Here is a 19366-nt window from a genome sequence, read left to right on the forward strand (position 1 = left end):
TAACACGTCAACTTTGGTGTTGTTCTTCCCCGTTTAAAAGTGCACGGAAAATGGCTCCGGGTGTACTCAGACGCTTAGCTCGGATTTGGAGCTGGAACATTTCCTAGAATGGGCCCCAGCGCGATGGAAGTGGTGTGCCTTACTACGATTAAAAAAAAAAAAAAAAAAAAAAAAAGAAAAAACAATATAAGCACATAACATTTCTAGCTAGACTGTTTAACAGTATGCTAACAACGTAAACTATTTGGGTATTCTTTTGGGATTCTGTGCTCGGTTCCACCAAAGCGCATCTTAGAGTCCTAATTTTTATTGATTTACTTTTTCACTCAAGTGGTCTTGGGTGAAGGCCTGCAGTGTTTGATGACATTTCCTGCCAGAGAAAATAAATCCTCTCGCTAGCTGTGCGTGATGCTCGTACAGGCAGGTGACATTTCCACAATTTGGCCAAACAGGTGCTCATTCTGGTCCTACCACAGCAGTGAGTTTTGATGGTGGGCATCTGCTAATTGCCATGAGCGTCTTTGTGTGCGGTGGAATAATTAATTATGAAGAAACCTGCTCTAAAAACGAATTAAAGCTAACTGAATGAAGAAAAACAAGTCAACAGGAAATAAAAGCTATTATGAAATATCCGAAAATATTCTAACCTTGCAACAGTATCTGATATAAACTGTGTCATTCTCTTAGCAAGCTCAAAACCGGCCCCCGGCGCTTTTGTTGCAACTTCTCACGCCCCTAAAAAAAAAAAACTTTCTAGTTTCTTGAAACTTTAAATCGACGGCTTTGAGTTCGAGTTCTCCAAGCATCTCCTCGTGACCTGTGAGTCCCAGCTTACGCTCAAATTTGGGCTGGCGTAATGAAAGGATCATCGCAAGACAGCAAGTATGTGATGAATGTTTAAATTGGTTTAGCCGCAAGGCCGCCGCATCAGAGTACATCTCTCGGGCGGATGAGTCGGAGGGTCTTTTGCGCTCATGACTGTAATCCCCCCGTGAAAAATGGGCATTAAGTGAAAGTAATTGCTCTCATGAACATCTTCATATTTTTTATCTTTTCATCACACCTACCGTTCGCTACTTTTCAAGGGGGAAAGTTAAACCGTTAGCTTTCAGTCAAATCGGTGTTGTCTGTTTTTCACACTAAAAAAAATCTGTTTAGCAGCAAAAATAATCATGTGGTTCAAAGTATTACTGAAACAAAGTTTTTGAAGTCAATCTGACAAGTTGGCATACTTGGCAATTAATCTCTGTCGACTAAGAGCCGTTAAAGTTGCGAAAGTTGCACCGCGTGTACGTGCCAGCCCTTATCCGCCGAACTCCTTTCTCCAGGGCAGAACGGCAGTACGCCGGCCTGCTGAGAGCACACATGAGCGGTCCACCAAAGGGCCCGAATCCCTCGAAACATCACCCGCCCCCCCCCGTAAACCCTCGCCCCCCTGCCACCGTCCCACCTGCTGACATTGCATCCATCTTGCCATGTGTTGGCACTGCACAGCAGCAGCTCGCCTTCCCTTTGGAGCCTGTAGACCATCACGCTCCGATTAGAGGAAATTTGTACCTCAATATTGTCAACCTCCCGCTTTCCGTGCCTGCGCCTGCACAGAAGGCAGGGCCAGACATTTGGGCGGCGGCCAAGCCTTCCCGACCACATGTGTCGAGCTCGACCCCCCGCCGCCGCTCCTTTCCAGCTTTATTGCCTCCCGACCGATGGGACAAATGCCGGGTGGCGGAAAATAAACTTATCTCATTTGGATGACAACACGTTGCCTCAGGTTATAATGTTGCACCATTCCCGGCGAGGCGGACGGGGTCAATTGTACGTTTCCAGTCTTCAAGTGCAAAAATGCCTGACAGTGAATTTGGAACAATTTTCCGTATTGACTGCCTTTAGTGTAAAGTATCATGCTAGTGTGACACCACCGTTTGTATGTATTAGGGGAAAAATACAGAGGAGGAGGTAGTTTATATGTCAGTGTTTTCTGTTAGCTTTCCCCTCCAGAGTGGTGGCTGCTCGACATGACTGATAGTCTCGGTAGATGATCTCCAATACAAAAGTCATTATTGAACAGCAGGACTGCCGTTGTGTGTCTCCCTTTGATTTAAGTAGTATATTTTCATGATCTATAAAGGGGCCAGCTGGAGAGAAAATGGTTTGCTCTCAAACATTTAGTGTCCATAAGCCATCGCGCTCATGATTGGGGAAATGATTGCTACCCCTTTACGCCTTTTTCTTTCGTCACGGTCGCATCCGTTGCGCCGAGCAAATTGGTAATAACCGGCTAGATTAACCCCAATACAATGCTGATTAACATTAGCTTGCTCGACTAAATAAATTCTGCAGGGAGTGTAATTGAACTTATCGGGAATATTTAAGCACGACTGTAATCTTTCTCCAATTGTGTGTGCGTTGGGTTGTGTAAATGCGGTCTCTAAAAAGTGTTAATCACGCCTTTGTTTTAGGGCACCAACACACCGATTGGAAAATAGAAAACCTGGACGTGCACAATCGTCTTTTACTTCGCGAAGACAACATCTGAAGAAGTCATTTATTGAGCACATGCTCAAATTCATAAGCATTTTATCGTCACAAACAGTGGTGCGCGCTTGAGGAACGGTAACCCAACCAATGGTATAAGCTAGTGCTGTGAACGAATCGGGGGTGAAATAGAGAAGCGAGGGTGCGAATCCGAGCTCTAGTAAGTAACAAAGGACTCAATTCAGGAATAGGAATGGACCATACCGTAGAATCACAAATTGTACTGAATGACTCAGTAGCGTCAGAACTGACTTAATAATTGACACGGTACAAAAGACATATGGGCAGACAAGGAGCTGATTGGCTGGACACCAAAGTAAAAATGCGAGGCTGAAGCTTCTACTTGCAAAAACATACCTGGAGCAAAACACTGTAGGACCATTCCATTCAAGGACCATTCCTCCCTCAAGGACCCTCGTAAAGCGACCTGTTCAGGACCTTTTAAACACACATTTGTTTCCATCGCTCCGACAAGCCAAGAGTCTCCGCACAAAACAGCGGCGGAAATACAAAGTGACTGAAAAGAGCAGAAGGCTATCATTGCACTCAAACTGAATTCAATTCTTCTGCCCACTTCTTTTTCTCCACTATTGGAATGTCTTAATTGCTTAATTGCTTGGCCTCATTCTTTTCCATTTAATTCGAGTGCCACAAGATTGGGGGTGTGATGGTGGTCTTTCCTTGGCCTAATAGACAGCGCGGCCTGAGGATACACGCTCCAAATTGAAAAAGACCGGACCATAGATTAACAGAAACGAACATCATTAGCCGGGGATGGCTAAACCATTTCCTCTCTACTCGAATGTTTTACAAGCTATACCGCTGCTTAGTCTGCAGTTGTATCTTTCATTGATCGCTGTCACTGTATTCACCAGTTGACGTGATACGATACACTTGATTTCATCTTATACCTTTATCATGAATACTTGAATTACAAAAGTAAAGTTTAGCATTTGTGATCTTGTCCTTTTGGTGTTTTATGAGTACTCTCATTGTGATTTTGTTAAAACCTGAATTAAACCCCAACCGAAGTTCAGTAATCATTGCTAATGTCAGTTAGCTAGGCTAAAGAACACGCCCACTCCTTTTCCCGCGGCAGAATATAAACATAGCAGCATTATTGGCACTTCAAATGGAGAGTGTGGGTGAACAAAAATCAGAAAAGTGGTGGATTGGTTAAAAAAAAAAAAAAAAAAGAAAAAAAAAAGTTGTTTCAACTGTCAAAAAAAATTACTTACCAAGTGTGGATTAGCATTTGTTAGCATGTCTTTTTATGGTTATTCACTTTTTGTGACAGCACTCAACTCCAGGTTACGGCACTAAAATTCAACAGAGCTGGACTTGACAACTACACAATTGTTCACTGTAAACAATCACAGGGACTGCAATTGTCGCTGATGTTACATGAACATGAATTAGCGGTTATGGCGCTGTCATCCAGACGTACGTGTTGCTTCGGTTTAAACGCCTCGCAGTTTCCTAGCAGCGGTTTTCCTCTTGACATCCAAGCAGACATCTGCAGACATGAATCTGTTCACTGATCTTGATCAGCAAAGTCTGTTCTCGCACTTCTGCACTGCGTCATGTGGAAGTGAATGACAGGTGCATACAGTAAAAAAAAAAAAGTCCCTCAACACAGAGGGCTTGCGTTTTAATTAAAAATGTACGTGGCACAGTACGTCATTTGCTACATTTAGCATTTATCCTGTTCTTTATTCAAAGCTCTGTCAGTTAAAATGTAACAAACTCCACCTCATGTTTCTTTTCTGCCCAAGTCAGCCAAAGTTTTCCTGCGTCAGGTTAATCAGGTCTAATTTAAAAATCCAAAATTCCTGACAGGACATTTTCCGACCCGCTATTGGCGGGAATGTTCTGCATGGCTGTTTGGATCAAAGACTGGTTATCTCTTTTATTGAGCTGTTCTAACCTCTGTCCACTCTCATTACGGACAGGAGGCAGTGAATTTCCTGGCCAATCAAGACTAATGGCGGCAGACAGGCGCGGGCCTGCAACACTTTAACGAGGCGCAATGCAAAGGCGCGGGGAACACGGAATTGCAACCCCTCAGAGTCAGTGGATGAGCTGCTAGTGAAAAGAAAATCACATGGAAAGGTAAGATCAGTGTTACAACTTCAGTGCATCGGAATGTAGTTGTTAGCATACCTTTCAGTAGTACAAAATGATTGTATTGGTGAAAAGGTTGGCGACATCTGGAGATTTCAGCTGAAACGTGCCGTTATTTGAAGATTTGTCGATGTACACCACTTATCAGTATCTTTAAAAGCAGAAAAAATGTTAAAAAAAATGGTAAAGCTGGGTATAACTTTACCCATTATGAGTCCGTTTTTAGTACTACAATTCTGTTTCCGCGGTTGGTTGCATTTTCGTCTCCTTAAAACATTCATCAGTTTACATCGGTAACAAATTGGTATTAGCCTCATCTGGAGAAATTTGACGTTAAAAGCTTTAACTGGACTGTACATTGGTACTCAACTTTATTTATATAACACTTTAAAAACAAACACAGCTGACAGCAGACATAAAACAAAGACAAAAAAAAAAAAAGCCAGCCCAGCATCTTTTAATACAGACAAATCCAACAACATTGTGAACTCCGAAGTTCTTTTCCACACAGATGAATGCACCAACAATAACAGAAAGCTTTGGTATCGGCTTCTTTGTAAGATGTTTTGTGGTTTCCAATGCTCATTACTTCCATCTACAGGACATTTGTAGAACATTATCAACCCAAATTGTGTGTTGGAATAAAAAACAAAACAAAAAAACCCCACCCATGTTATGTGTGATTTTCTGGTAAAAATGGCCAGACTGAGGTTGCGAGGTGAGTCTAAATCCGAGTGTTCTGTCGCTGAGACGCACCAGCTGTGTTATGGATTCCCACTGCACCTGCTGGGGTTACTGAGCGAGTGCAGTGAGGGATTAAGCGCAGGGGCACCAGGGGGTAGGAAGTTGGGGGCGCCGGGACAGACGGAACACGGAAGAACGACTTGGTGTGAAGGAAGCATGACCAGCACCTCCCTGGTGTCTCTGCAAGATTTTGCGTCGTCGGTTACTCGTGTGGATTTGGAAAAAGTTGCCAGCGGAAGACCAAAAAAGAAAAAAAAACAAAAAAAAGTCAGTCAGTTGAGATTTTGGAGTCCGTTTTGCTGGAGCGTGCTCGTTCTTGATTACAACGTTGACATTTTACTTGGGGATGAAGCTGATTAATGTCGGCGAGCATAGAAACGCACCGCTCAGCATTTCTCGTGATCACGAGAGATGGATTAGGAAAGAAGGCTTTCAAATTGAATGTACCTCTCCCCGCTCGGCCCACTAATTGTGCCATTTACCACCACTTGAGTCAGTGACCGCCGCTATTTAGTCAAACTAATGATGATGCACAGTCAGAGTCATTCCCTGATAATTAAACCCGGGCTCCATCTCTTCTTCGGTATTAGAGGTTTTTTTTTTTTTTTTTTTACGTCCTTTTTTTATTTGGGTAAATTAACAGTCGTGTGGGAGAACAAATCGAGTCACTTAGTTCCTTTAAATTACTCGTGGCGTTGTTAGCTGGGAAATGATTCCCCCCACCCTTCCAAAATCCATTTCCTGTCACTTGTTATTGATTATGAAAACTTGACATCCTTGTTTTGAGGGTTCCGGCAGGTGAGCTTATCACCACATTCTTGCAGTATAAAAGTTAAACAAGATGTTGCATCTCACTGGGTTTGCTACAATTTCAGTTGGTATGGTTGGAAATCTTACTGTAATCTGTATTCATTTCAGTCTATGGACAAAGACCAAGTGTTACAGTACCGTCAGTAAACCGCGGGGGCAGTGTTGCAATTCTAAGCGAATAATATAGAGTGGCTGCTTTGGGTTTCTTTACATTGAGTTTTTTAAACAGATGTGGGTCAATATATTTAGGAGCATGCTAACATCTCATCTTTGTGTTATAGGTGACAAAGCAAATACTTGTGTACTGTTACTTGTATTTCGTACACCAAAAAGAAGTCAGTACATGTCTTGCTTTTAATCGCATTGTTCATCGGGTTCAACAAGGCAACAAAGGGCAAATCCGAAAAGTGAAAAAAAAATCTTAATTTATCTTGATAAGTCTTTTGCCTAAATCTTCAAGTTTCAAGTTACTGTGGCAAAAAGTAAGTGAAGTCAAGTCTCCACTACATTTCAAGCAAGTCATCAGTTGGGTTTAGACAAGCCAAGTCATACAATCCTGTTCAGTCACATTTATTGGAGTAGTACATTTTTGACGTTTAAAAAAAAATATTAAAAAAAACTGCCGACTGTTATCAATAGATTCTCCAATCCATATACATTTTTCACAAATAAGCCAAATGTATAAATCCTTATTAGTATACGGTATCTAAAATCTTAAATAGAAAACGTTGCAACATCAATAGTTTGTCTTCTTTTGACTAAACAAGTGCAGCAACAACTTGATGCCCCCCCCTAAAAATTCAAACCCAACTTCACGTGAAGACTTTTCCATTATAATCTAATACATCCACTCACAACATAAAACATTCCCGCGAGTCCCTGAAAATGCACCGCATTTGTTCCACGGTGCAGTGCCCGGGCAGAGCGGCGGGCGTAAGTAAATGAATAAATCGGCTGATGTTGAATTTTCCCCTCACTTGGCTCCACTGACACAAATAGGATCTACAGTAATTTATAATGCCGTTAGGTGAGGCAGCTCTCGCTGGAAGCGAGGTGCCTGTCACCTCTCGGAGGACCTGCGGGGCTCACGACATCCTGCTTTGCTATTCTTCTCGCCCCCTCCTGAAAGGCTAAGTGACATCAAGCCTCGTTATTATCATCACATGCCACATTTGTAAGTGGTTAGCCTGCAAATTGTGATGAAATAGGCTGAAGCCGCTTCTGAGCTGGACTTTGTGAAATGTTGGGTGTCAAGAACAAGGGAAAAGAGGAGTCATAAGGGGCTTTTTGTTTATTTTATTTTTGTTTGTTTTTTCCCCATCTGAAATCTACTCTTTTCCGCTGTTTGTAATGGTGGGCTAAGAAATATTTTGGAACCCTTCTGAACTTAAGCATTTTCTTATCCAGAACCGGAAGTAATTGATTTTTTTTTATGCAGAATGCAAAGCCATAACTTATCTGATAACTGATAACTTATCATGCATAATGTGAAACCTACCACGTTATGTGATGTTGAGCTTTTGTTTTTTTCTGGTATCCCAGCAATATACTTCCGTATATCTCAACTATACTTTTTTTTTTTTTTTGTAAAATGTAAACTGTAATGTGCTTAGTGTCAACATGCTATTAGCATAAATCATATGTGTTTATATCTCATTTATTAGGTAATTCCATGCTAAAAACGTACATACTTTCATTCTCAACTACTACTCAATACTCAAATGAGGATTTTCAGTACAATAAAACAGAGCAAATGGTTGCAATTTGGTAGAATGACAATATTATCAACAAATAAAAAATAAATCAAATAAAACAATTGAACTGACATGACTTCAGTTCAAAGGCCTTATTAAGAGAAAGCGTGTGTGGCATTGTAGTCTGACCCAGGACACTTCAGTTTGATCTTGAGTCGCCGCCATCCGAAACATAAACAAAAAAAGCATCACATGGTGACCCAGAGTGCGCAAACTCACGAGGTGTGTATCCCCCCCCCAAACTGGCACATATAATGAGGAGGAAAATCCCTTGTTGCCATCAGCGTCAAATTGGGGAAACTCAAATCTCAAACAAAAGGACCGATACACCCGCCCCTCCCCTACAAAATTCCCCCCCTTTCTTCCGTGGTGTCCTGGTCTACTCTTTCTCTGTCACATCAATTCCTTGGAGGGTTCATGTGACAAAACACTTGAAAGTTGCTTTGTCCCTCCTCCTTGTCACGTTACACTCCTTACCTCTCCTCCTCCTCCTTCAATCCTCCCTCCTGTTGTCTGCGCTGTCAGCCCATAGCCTGGCACCTGGTCTCATGTTCCTAATTAGTCGCGTTTAATTAATTATTTGCGTCGTCTTCGAGCTGGAGATGTCTTCGGATGAACAGCCAGTTCATTAGGTACACCCGCCCACTCGAGATGACCAAAATATACACTGATGTTAAAAAGGTTTGGGGTCACTTGGAAAAGATCTTTGTATTTATTTATTTATTTTTACATTTAGATCACATTAAATTAATCAGGAACTTCTCAGTGATCTCCAAACTTTTCAATGGTAGTGTATATACTGCATAGTGGGGTGACGAGGTGATCTCAAACTTTTGAACTGTAGTGCACATACACTCAAATTAATACCAACTGTCAGGTAAAAGTAAGCCTTATTCTATACATTTTATGTAAAGTCAGAATTCTGGGTGTTGTTTTCAATTCAGGTGTAGCTAAAGTTGCGACCAGTGAGTTTGTCGATCATTTTACAGACTATTTTTCCGTCATGGTAAAGGGACACCTGACGTCACTATAGCTGCATCCCAGCTGCCGCTGCTGCTGCTGCTGTTGCTTCGGCATCCTCCTGTTACGTCGGGATGCACGAGACGCCAAACAAAAGCTCCCATCAAATATTTACCGAGCCGGTTGGCATAACACAAATGGGGCAAGATCAAGCTGATTGGCTTGATTCGGTCAGCCCTAACGCTCATCGAGTTTCCAGCAGAAAAGACAGAAGGACCAAGTGGACTGTTGTCGTCTTCAAGAGCTAGCAAAGATGATCATATCCAATGTTTAGGCTTTGTTCGCGTTTACAAATAACATCATGTGTGTCTAAATAAATAATTTGCATTTATTTAATATTTTCCCAAAGGCACCAGCAATAACGAAATCATGTAATAAGCCCATAGTTATCGCTCCGCACTTAGGAAGTCTACTAAACAGTTTTCTGGTTTGGTCATGAGGCCCGTTATCAGGCTTTGTACAGGTGTCCTCGGGTTCTGACGGAGTCTCTTTCCTACGGCTGCAGCGTAATCCAAATTTGTACATAGCTCGGAATGCTATGGCACGCGCACGGGCCCGTAACCTCACATTCGTACACTGCTGTCCAAACTAGTTCATTACAAGCTGTTCCTAATGTTGAACCGTCGTACGTTTCAAATCAAGGACCTCCAACATTCTACTTCCGGACTGAAATGCAATTCCTAGTTTTATCAGTATGGTAAAAGAAAATATGCTTGTGGAATATAATGTTCAAGATAAAAGCCCCCGTGAAAGTTTTCGTAATAAACCCGGCGTAACTGATGCAACACAAAGCCAGTTGAGTTGTTTTGGGAGGCGTCGGCGTGACAACTGATTGCAAACAAAAATATTTGTCCTGGGCTCGCATAATTACATCTTCTCCCACTTTGACTGGGCTTGCTTCCTGGAGGACCTGTTTGCGGAGACTCAATGACAAGAAGTCGAGTTGACAGGCCCGGCGTGAGACAGTTAAATGCCCCCTTGCCGCTCTGGATAATTAATAAATAAGGTACCAGGGGAGTCCTGTCATGGCTTCCTCTATGACAGGGGGCTGTCTCCAGTGCGCTAAAGCATTAAATGACCAATTCCTTGTCAGACGAACTTCCACCGCACTCCCCCGGCGCCCTGGTTCTCATCGCCGCCTTCGCCCCGTGCACACGCGCCCGTATCGCTTTCTTTCCGACGAGAGGCGCTTTGCCGCTAGTTTTCCAGCGACTGATGGCTCAAGTTCATTTCTGCTGAATTAATTGGTCCCTGAATGAATTGCGTTGACAGGGCAATTCATCATGTGTTTGGCCTGACAGTGAGCGCGGCGGAGGAAGGTGGGGGCGAGGAAGGAGGAAGTCTGGGGTTACACGGGGAAGAAGATGTGGGTTGATGATTCTGCCGCCCACCCCCCTTACTCTCCAGTGTGTCTCTCGGAATATTTCCCAGCTGCCCCCGCTTGCCAGGGCCTAATGCCGGGGCTGACAGTTGATTAGAGGGCCGCCTCTGTCTGTTTTGGAGGGTAAACCCCCCATTTACTAGCCAGTCAGGTAGTAAGCGCAGGACCACCGCCGGCGGTCGAGACGTTCGCTAAGTGAGGCCTTAATTGCGTCACGTAGCAAACAATAGCCATTAGGCTAATTATTTACTGGCAAAGAAAGTGATGTTGGTGTTCACCTGACCTCTAACTGATCAACTTTTGAAAATGTGTCCATGCAACTAAACATTCCTCATGATTTATTTATGTTTTGTATTCTATTCGATTTTTTTTTTTTTTTTACGGATCAAAGTTCAGTGCAGAAAGCTCTATTTGATTCAATCAATGGGCTTTTGACTCATTTTGAAATTTGACTGAGAAGCTAAACGTTCGAAGGTTTTACTGTATCCCGTTGGATTTTGTTGAACTTCTAATTTTTGAATTTATTTTCTTACTTTCGAAGGTTCAGACCGGACAGTGTTTTTTACACTTGCAGTATCTGATCACGAGCTGATCTATTCGATGGTATTCCTACTCTTTTGAAATTTAGTCAATGCAACCAAATGTTCTTAATTGTTTTTAATTGTATCCTGTTGGATTTTTGGGGTGGGGGCGGTAATCACGGTAATCGAACTAATTTAATTGAGTCCTTTGATTCATTTGGAAAGTCCTCTGCTCAAACATACAATCTTAATCATTTTTATTGTACCCAGTCATCAAATTTGTTTTGTGCTTGTGCACTTTATTTCATTTAAGTCTTTTGACAAGTTTTTTTTTTTTTTTTCCTCAAGCAAAGATTTTTGCCATTGTAGTCTGACCCAGGACACATCAGTTTGATCTTGAGCCGCCGCAATTCCGAAACCTAAACAAAAAAAGCATCACAATAAACGAATGTTTTACTAATATCCCATTGGATTTTGTATACCTCTATGATTTTTTTTTTTTAATGGCAAAGGCTCCAGACAGATTTTCACGCTCACCTAACAGATAGCCATTCGACTGAATTGTAAATTTGTCATCAATCCAAACAACTAAATCTGAGCTACATCCTTGCAGACCTTAATTGAGCAAGTCCCCTATCCACTACCACACATTTCAACCGTTGTTTTAGTCTTTTTCTCGTCTTATTCTCGTGCTAGCTTGCCAAGTACTTATCCGGCCAATCAATGCTCACTCATTAGGAACCTCCCCTCAAGTATCCCGCCGATGTCCTCACACCAAGTGGAGAATCACCTCATAATTGGTGCTCAGGCATCATAACAAGCTAGGCTGCCCCGCTGACACGTCCGTACAAACAGGTCTAACACGCCGATTGATGGATAGCGGAGAATCGTATTACATATTGCCACATCCAATTAGATACAGCACATAAAGCAGTACATCCATTCCGCCCATCCCACCGAACAGCCGCTCGAGGAATAGGAAGATGTGAAATGCATTTTCATATTTCCACGCTGCCGTGTCACGGGCAAAGAAAAAAAAAAAGATAACATCCCGAGGATTTATTGTGCATTTGACACGCCACTAACCAAATTAGCATTTGGCCGTCGCAGCATATTCATAGTGTACTCTAGTACACGCGGCGTGTGCAGTCAGCAGTTAGAAAGGTCAACAGTGGTTCTCACGTCATCCTACATGAGTCAAGTACATGGGTCCAAAACTTATTTCTGTCGCTCATGTCACCTCTACGTTTGTGTAACACTAAACAAAAGTGTCAAATGTATGCTTAATTAAATAGAAGCAAGCACAACCAACCATAAATGGCCAAGAACCAGGGGTGTTCCTAGACTAGAATTGGCATCCACCAAATCTCCTCCCGTTGTACTTTTACTTATACCTTTTTACTCAAACCTTTTGAAGGATGCTTATATACGCTTGATTGTAACCACTCACATCACTCCAGTGCTGTATCATATACAGGACACCAAATACTGCATATTTGTATGCCGCTGTCTGTCATATGATGCGGTGCAGTCGAGTTGAGCGTGATTGACAGCTACATCCTGGTTCACACTTTGCTACTTTCGTAGGAGCGAGATGCCAATTTAGACGGGAAAGGCGGCACAGAAAAGTTTCTAAATAGAATAAATCTGCTGTGGGAATTCTGAACCCTTTTCTCCCCTGACCCCCTTTCTTTTTTTTTTTTTCATTACAAGGGCTGTGAATGACAAAAATTCCTGGCACTTCACTAGGGTGCTATGAAATAAAATACAATGTTGAATAAGCAACAATTACATTGCTAAAATAACAACTTTTTTCTGTCCATAAGATGTTCAAACTTTCAACATAGTACATGTTTCTAGACGACTTTAGTAGGAAATTGTACAATAATGCAAAGCGTTTGTTTGATCTGTCAAAAATATAGAGCTTTGTACTTGTAGCTGAGAAATAATGGTATGCTGTAAGCGCATTAAACAAAATGCTAACGTTATGCTACTATCATGAGGCCAATACTGGTTTTGACCTGAGCATCAGCAAGCGATCGGTCACTCCGCTCTATGTGTGGTTTTGAGGGCTAGAAAATTGACTCCTACTGTACACTTATTTTCCAACAGTGCACTAAATGTCCCATTAGCGAGTCGACGTGCTGTCACATGTACACAGTGCTTTTTATCGCGCGCCCAAATCCTTCGCCAATTGCACACAGCTAATCGAGACGGTGTCCGCCGGCTGTAAATCAATAACGACGTAACTAAATCGTACCAGGCGGAGGGATTACGGTGAGAAGAAAAGAGTGAAAATAAGCTTCCAGAGAGAGAGGGAGAGGAAGAAGGGGGTGGTTAAGGAGGGATTTCACGCATAAATCTAGCGGCTGCAACTTAAGCGCAAATTGAATTCTGAGGCGACGAGAGAGGAAAAAAATTAATTCAACTTTACAAAGCGGCGAGAGAGAGAGAGGTTAAACACTTTATACGCTGCTCGCTGATCCGAATCGGAGAAAACATTCCGCGGCCCCCGCCTCGTAGGCACGTGATCGCGATTACACCTGAGAAGTCGCTTCATTTGTCTCCAAACAGGCTCATTAGTAGGAGACATTTATACAAATACATTTTAAAATGTATTCATACCCTAAAAGAGCAGGAATAAATCATGATGTCTGCATTTTTGCCTTCTAATATAGGGTTGGGCAACCAACGGCACGTGGGTGCTATATGGATCACCAGAGAGCAATTGATGCGGCCTGATGACATTCTAAAAACCTCAGCAGAACAGTTATGAAAAGCCCCAAAACATAATACAAGAATACTTTTAAAGATTGTGTGAAGTCAAATTTAAGATGTGTTGATAAATACATTATTCATGTTTAAAGATAACTGCTGAAAATATATGCAGACCAAGAACTCTGTAGTACTGATTTGTGGAATGTAGAACAGTTTTTTATGTTTTATATTATTTTATTTTTTTAAATATAATTTCACTTTTCCAGATTTCTTTTTTTTTGGGCGGGGGGAGGCTAAAACAGTGCCAGTGACACACTATGATGTCCTCCTTTGCGATTTATCTGGTTCTTATAAGGCCAATTTCTACAAGTACAGCGGGCATTTAGCAAGCTTGCTAGGTTTGTCTACACCCTGAAAATGGCTGCCACAATTTACATAGCACCCGGTGTCATTAAAATTTACATGCAAAGAGAGCTGACAGGGAAGTTGTTTCACACATTCAGCTCACACACCCACAGCATTTGAAAGTGGAGACAACGGCTTGATTTTTCATGATTTTGAAGCCCCAATTTGTTATTCTGCTGATCTTTTAAAAAAATTGTTTTGTTTTTTTTAATCATTCAAATTTGTCAAAATCAGAATTAGAGAACATATTTATTTTCACTTTACAAGGACCTAATGTATAAGATACAGTTGATGAAGTGGAAAAGCACAAATTATATAATAATCCAAAAATATGTATTTACTAGTCTAAAACCTCCAAATATTAAATGTACAAGGTCCTCATTTTCCAGAGTCTGGAACCAATGGAGGATCTGTATTTTGTCTTTTGCCTAAAATTAATCAAAAATAAATAACAGCCATGTTTTTGGTAAAAGATTTGTGACACTTTTTTTTTTATTATTGTACAAGTGTGACCAGCATTAATGAAAGAGATAATACCCATAAACATGAAAGACAGTTCTTACTGTATTTACATGAAGTGTTTTGTCACACACACCCAGACACGCACACACGCTCCTACAAATAAACATTAAATAAACTCCACCCATTGTACCTTTAACAGCTTCATATGCATATGATGACCACCTGCACTGCATAGAATTTATACATTTAGACTTCCTCATGAAGCGTGTGGCTTGTCCCTAATAATATTAATAATAATAACCATGAAAAAAATATGAATAACACTGATCTCAATGATAGGCGGCCTGTAAATAAACAACAAAAAGTCTTTGGCAAATGTAAACTACATTCAGTCAAAAAATAAAAAGATGGCTGGAACATGATGATGCTGAAGCTTTTTATTTTTTAACATTTTTTTAAGGCATTGACCTGCTTTTTGACTCCATGGCCATCAGCACTGACTTTTTAATAATTTCTCATTTTTATTTTTTTTTTATACTCGACAATGGGCGTTGGCTGTTGGATCCTGTCCTGCCAAAGACTTGATCAACTTAAATTAAAACATCCAGCAGTAGTGCATGTTGTCGGGATGCGTCGCTTTAAGTGCCAAACCTAAAGCACATATGCATAAAGGATTCCTGCATATATAACAACGCTCCAGTGTTGCAAACCTCTGAAAATAGTGCAAAATCAACAACAAATGTAAGAAAAAGGACACAAAATATGTTGCCTTTCAAATCCTGACACAGCAGTTTTGTCCTTTAAATGATTGGAAAAAGAAACAGAAAAAAAAAAAATGTCAACAGGAATACATCCACTTGCTTCCATGGCGATGCACTGCACTTTTTTTTTTAACATGTTGATTGTGTATCACAGAGTCCTAATCTTCTCACAGCATTCCGCCATGCTGGATGATGGTTGAAAATGCAGCCGGCTCATCTTGTGGCGTTCCCGTTTTGCTCGAGTATTTAAGGGAGGAGAAATAGGAAAATAAAAGGCCGCTGCTACATTTTTAAGCCCCAAACAGTCCTTGCTGAGAGCTGCCAAGCATAGGAATGTACAGTATTGATGATCCACGATGGCTGATTTTAGTTGTTGTGTCCCCCTCACTTTTCTGCAACCCTCTACTGTTCATCAAGTTGGAGATATCTTGAACACCCCCTTAAAAAAAAAAAAAACGCCCAAAAAGTGGCCTCATCATGTGAGTTCGGTGTCTTCACTGTGCTCAAATATGGAGGCTGAGGCGGCGGTCCTGCAGGTTGATTTGGTTTCCATGGTAACTAGGGGCGGTCATAGGCAGCGGCAGCAGTGGGTGGGACGGAGCCTCTCGACGCGGCACTATAATAATAAGGGGAACCTGAAAGTTAACAGAAGAACGCACCATTTGAAGTGATGAGTGACAGCAAAGTTTTTTTTTTTTTAACTTAAATTTTATATTGTCAGGAAATCTCACTGTCACATGTTGAAAAATGAGAAAAGGTCAGGGCGAACCTGATTACACGATTAAAGGCACAGGTATATTAGGCAATAAAAAATAATAATATAGTGATAACTTCTGAATAAATTTAGAAAATTGCAAAATCCTGTTATTTAATTAAATAAGAGGAATTATTTACAGGAACTCTAAAATTTCATTATTTTTATCATTAAATGAATTCATAATTGTAATAATTTAATTAATCATAATTTTTTCCAGAATATTGTGAATGCAAAATTACATTTTATTTGATTTTATTCAGCCTGACGCTGCAATGCATTTTTGGCTTATAGGGCGACAGTACATCCCTTTTTTTATTCGTTTATTTATTGCAGTGATTTAATAGGGAAGTATGTTATGTTAAATAAAATTATCTTCTAAATCTATGCTGAAAAAAGCTAGCAAAATAGAATGTGGACTTAGCAGTAAGCTAGCAAGCTACTTAGCGTGCGAAACTAGCTGCGGTACTCACTTAGTAAGGCCGGATTGCTAAATCGCCAAGCTTCGTTGTAGGTGGTGTACTGTGGATGACTGTAGGGGTTCCCCGAAAACTCACTCCCTGCAAAACAAGACAACAAATCAGTTAGCATTTCAATGCCTTAGGGAAAAAGCCCACCTTTTTTCGTACCCCAGCCGCCATTTCTCGTAGCAATCGAGGAGGGGTTGGGCGGGGGGCTGATATTTATCGACGTGTGACCGTTCAGGCACGTAATTTATTTCTTTTTCATTTGGTTTAAGTTATGCAACAGTGAACAATACAGGAGGTGACACTGAGGCCGCCTTTCTGTGTCCCATTTATGGATATCTACCCATTCTTCTTCCCCCGTTTTTAATTCCGAGCCAGTCTACTAATAAATGGCGAGTGTTATTAATAAACTGTTTCATGCATACATTTTGGATTCAGTGCCATAAATCTTGCTTTGAGCTTTTCGCCACAAAATTTCACGGGAGAAAGGGAAGTGTCGGCGAGCGCAGCAGCGACGGTTCGACACCTTTGCTTCCTTTACAAGACAATAAACGCTGTAATTTATATGAAGCTGGTGAGGAATGGCTTTGCTTTAACAGTGTTTGGCGCCCGACACTAAATCTCATTCCTTGTGTGCAGGGTGAATGGTCTGGAACGTCGCACGACAACTGGAGCGTGGCAAGTTGAGGTAGGTTTTTCTTGGGGGATTGGCAAAATTTTATTCATCAAACTCCTGGAATTCTAATTCAGGATTTGGCTACTTCCTGGGTGACAACACCATTTTTTGGGTGACAGAATGCCTTAAAATGAGTGCTAAAAAATAATGCTAGCACGCACCTACTCCCAGCTGAGCAGCATTTAATACTGTATGTATGAGGAAACTAAAAACAGAAAATGCATTGCTGTTAATTAAAGTGAAAGAACGCACAGATCGTTTGGACATAGTTGATATCGTTCCACTCCTGTGGTGCTAATGCACATTATAGCACCAACGATTAGCATCAATGTCACTGTGTTATAATGCTTTAAGCAGAAAATATATAAACACAAACGGTGCAGCATGACGTGTAAACAGACAATATGACAATACTCAGAAGCATGTATTTATTACTTACTGTGAAAAAATACTGTTAAAATGTTTATTACTGCAGCTTACTGAGCATTAGTGAGCATCTTTTTCATTTACATCCATATGTTTGGTAAATACTGCCCCTGTTCAGGGGTTATGTTAATTGGCTGATTACAGTCATTATGCTTTACTATACCAAGCCGAAGTTTCAGACAGATTTTAAAATCGTATTTTTAGTGGGCCAACATAACAAGGGGTTTAGATGCGACTGTCATAATCAAGGTAATGCATACAGTATGTGCAGTATGTAAATGTCAGTTCAGCATAAAAATGACAGAAAATACACTTATATAATATTGTAATTGTCGCTTACCAGGAACCATTCCAGTGAGCGTGGAAGTCGGGTAGCTGCCCTGGCCTGTGGGGGGAACGTGAGGGGGATATCCGGGTAATGTTGTGTTGGCCATGTCCCGACCTGAGCAGACAGAAGTGACACAAAAGAACGACGCATGCTTTGTTGATACGTGATACTAAAAAAATAGCAATAAGCTTTTGTTGGCTAAAATCAATCTTGCAACCATAGAAGTGTTAGCAATGCATTTCAGGCGACTGGCACATTTTCAAGTTGTTGTTGTTGGGTTTTTTTCCCTTTCCCAAAAGCCACTTGAATGACAACAAATATAAGCTAAAAGAAAGAAAAGTGACTCCAAAACTGTGTGGTTCACTTTTTTGTTATAAAAATAATTTGAGTGTTTTAGGCGGTTATTTTAACAAAAATAAGTATTAATAGTCTTATGAGTATTTTTGTGTCATAGTTGCTAGTCATCATAAATATTCTTAATTGGCAAGCCTTGATTTGAATGACAACAAACACATCAAATCAAAAGTGCTTCAAAACTATTTCCAATCTTCAATACAAACGCACAAACTGCTCAGTATTAAGAGAATTTTATAGCATTTTATACAAAAATTAATGCAGTGTAATTCAGAGAACATTTTCGTATTTTGAGGTCATTTAACAAAATAAATATCCACCGTTTTTTGTTTTTTTTACTGACCGGGTCAGAGAAACTGACCAAATATATGAATATAAGTAAGCCATATAGTGGTTAATGTTTCATATGTGCAAAGATGTTACACTCTTTGCTGATTCAGCTCTGTTGCGCAATGGCCTTTAGGGGGATTGAGCCCACGGGCCCCCTCTGCGGAGCACCACCAGCGCGGCTGCACATATTCAACTCCGTAATTGAGAGTGACGGTTCGGGTCGTCCTCGCTGGCCCGCGGGGATGTTTTTTGGAGCGCGGCACGTAACCTCAATCTGCACAGGCACCATTGTGGACAAGTGGCCCCGCTATATTGTGGTGGCGAGGGCTCAAAAGGGGGAACAAGAAAAAAAACGACTCTCCCGATGGAACTTTAATGAGGACAAGATGCCACAAAAAAGGGTTGTCTGTGTATGAAGCGTTGGCGTTGATGTGTAAAAGAATATTTGAAATCATTCATCTACTGCACCTTCAGATGTAGTTAAGTTTGTCACCTAAGAAGTAAGGAGTAGCATCACACTACTTCCTGAATACACTGAGAATTATCTAAAAACATTTCAATTTAAACCGTACCATTTTGGCTATTGCGCTGCTTTTAGGGTATGGAAAACTACAGAAATGACTGGATTTGTGGACCAAGTATTATGAAACAGATAAATATCAATATGTAACACTATTTTGAAAATCTCTGCAAGTGTTCACATTTTCGATTGATTACCTCCACAGCATTCCTAAGAAATCACAATGTCTCATCACTTGGGAGCTATTTTTAGAACAGGCCCGTATGGAAAAAAGGT

At 41.0% G+C, this 19366-nt stretch overlaps 2 protein-coding genes across 16 annotated transcripts in view; one reads left to right on the forward strand and one right to left on the reverse strand.

The window, feature by feature from the left end:
- Positions 1–19366, forward strand: part of fbxl15 (F-box and leucine-rich repeat protein 15) — a 147807-nt gene that overhangs the window by 15640 nt on the left and 112801 nt on the right. For all 14 annotated transcript variants that reach the window (XR_015082466.1, XR_015082457.1, XR_015082459.1 and 11 more), the window contains exons 5-6: positions 4488–4647; positions 17096–17144. The gene's annotated coding sequence lies outside the window, so the exon portion shown is untranslated. The remainder of the gene's footprint in view (positions 1–4487; positions 4648–17095; positions 17145–19366) is intronic.
- Positions 14373–19366, reverse strand: part of LOC147129416 (paired box protein Pax-2a-like) — a 28172-nt gene continuing 23178 nt past the window's right edge. The window contains exons 8-10 of one of the 2 annotated variants that reach the window (XM_086016219.1): positions 17899–18000; positions 16463–16549; positions 14373–15851 (exon numbers count right to left, since the gene is read on the reverse strand). In XM_086016219.1, coding sequence (XP_085872345.1) covers positions 15739–15851; positions 16463–16549; positions 17899–18000 — 302 coding nt within the window. In that variant the 3' untranslated portion in view covers positions 14373–15738. Of the gene's footprint in view, positions 15871–16462; positions 16550–17898; positions 18001–19366 lie in introns of both variants that reach the window. The other variant, XM_086016218.1, reaches the window with a different exon arrangement.

Source organism: Filicampus tigris, chromosome 19 (assembly GCF_054856515.1).
Source record: "Filicampus tigris isolate MCC_2025a chromosome 19, RoL_Ftig_1.0, whole genome shotgun sequence".
NCBI lineage: Eukaryota > Metazoa > Chordata > Actinopteri > Syngnathiformes > Syngnathidae > Filicampus > Filicampus tigris.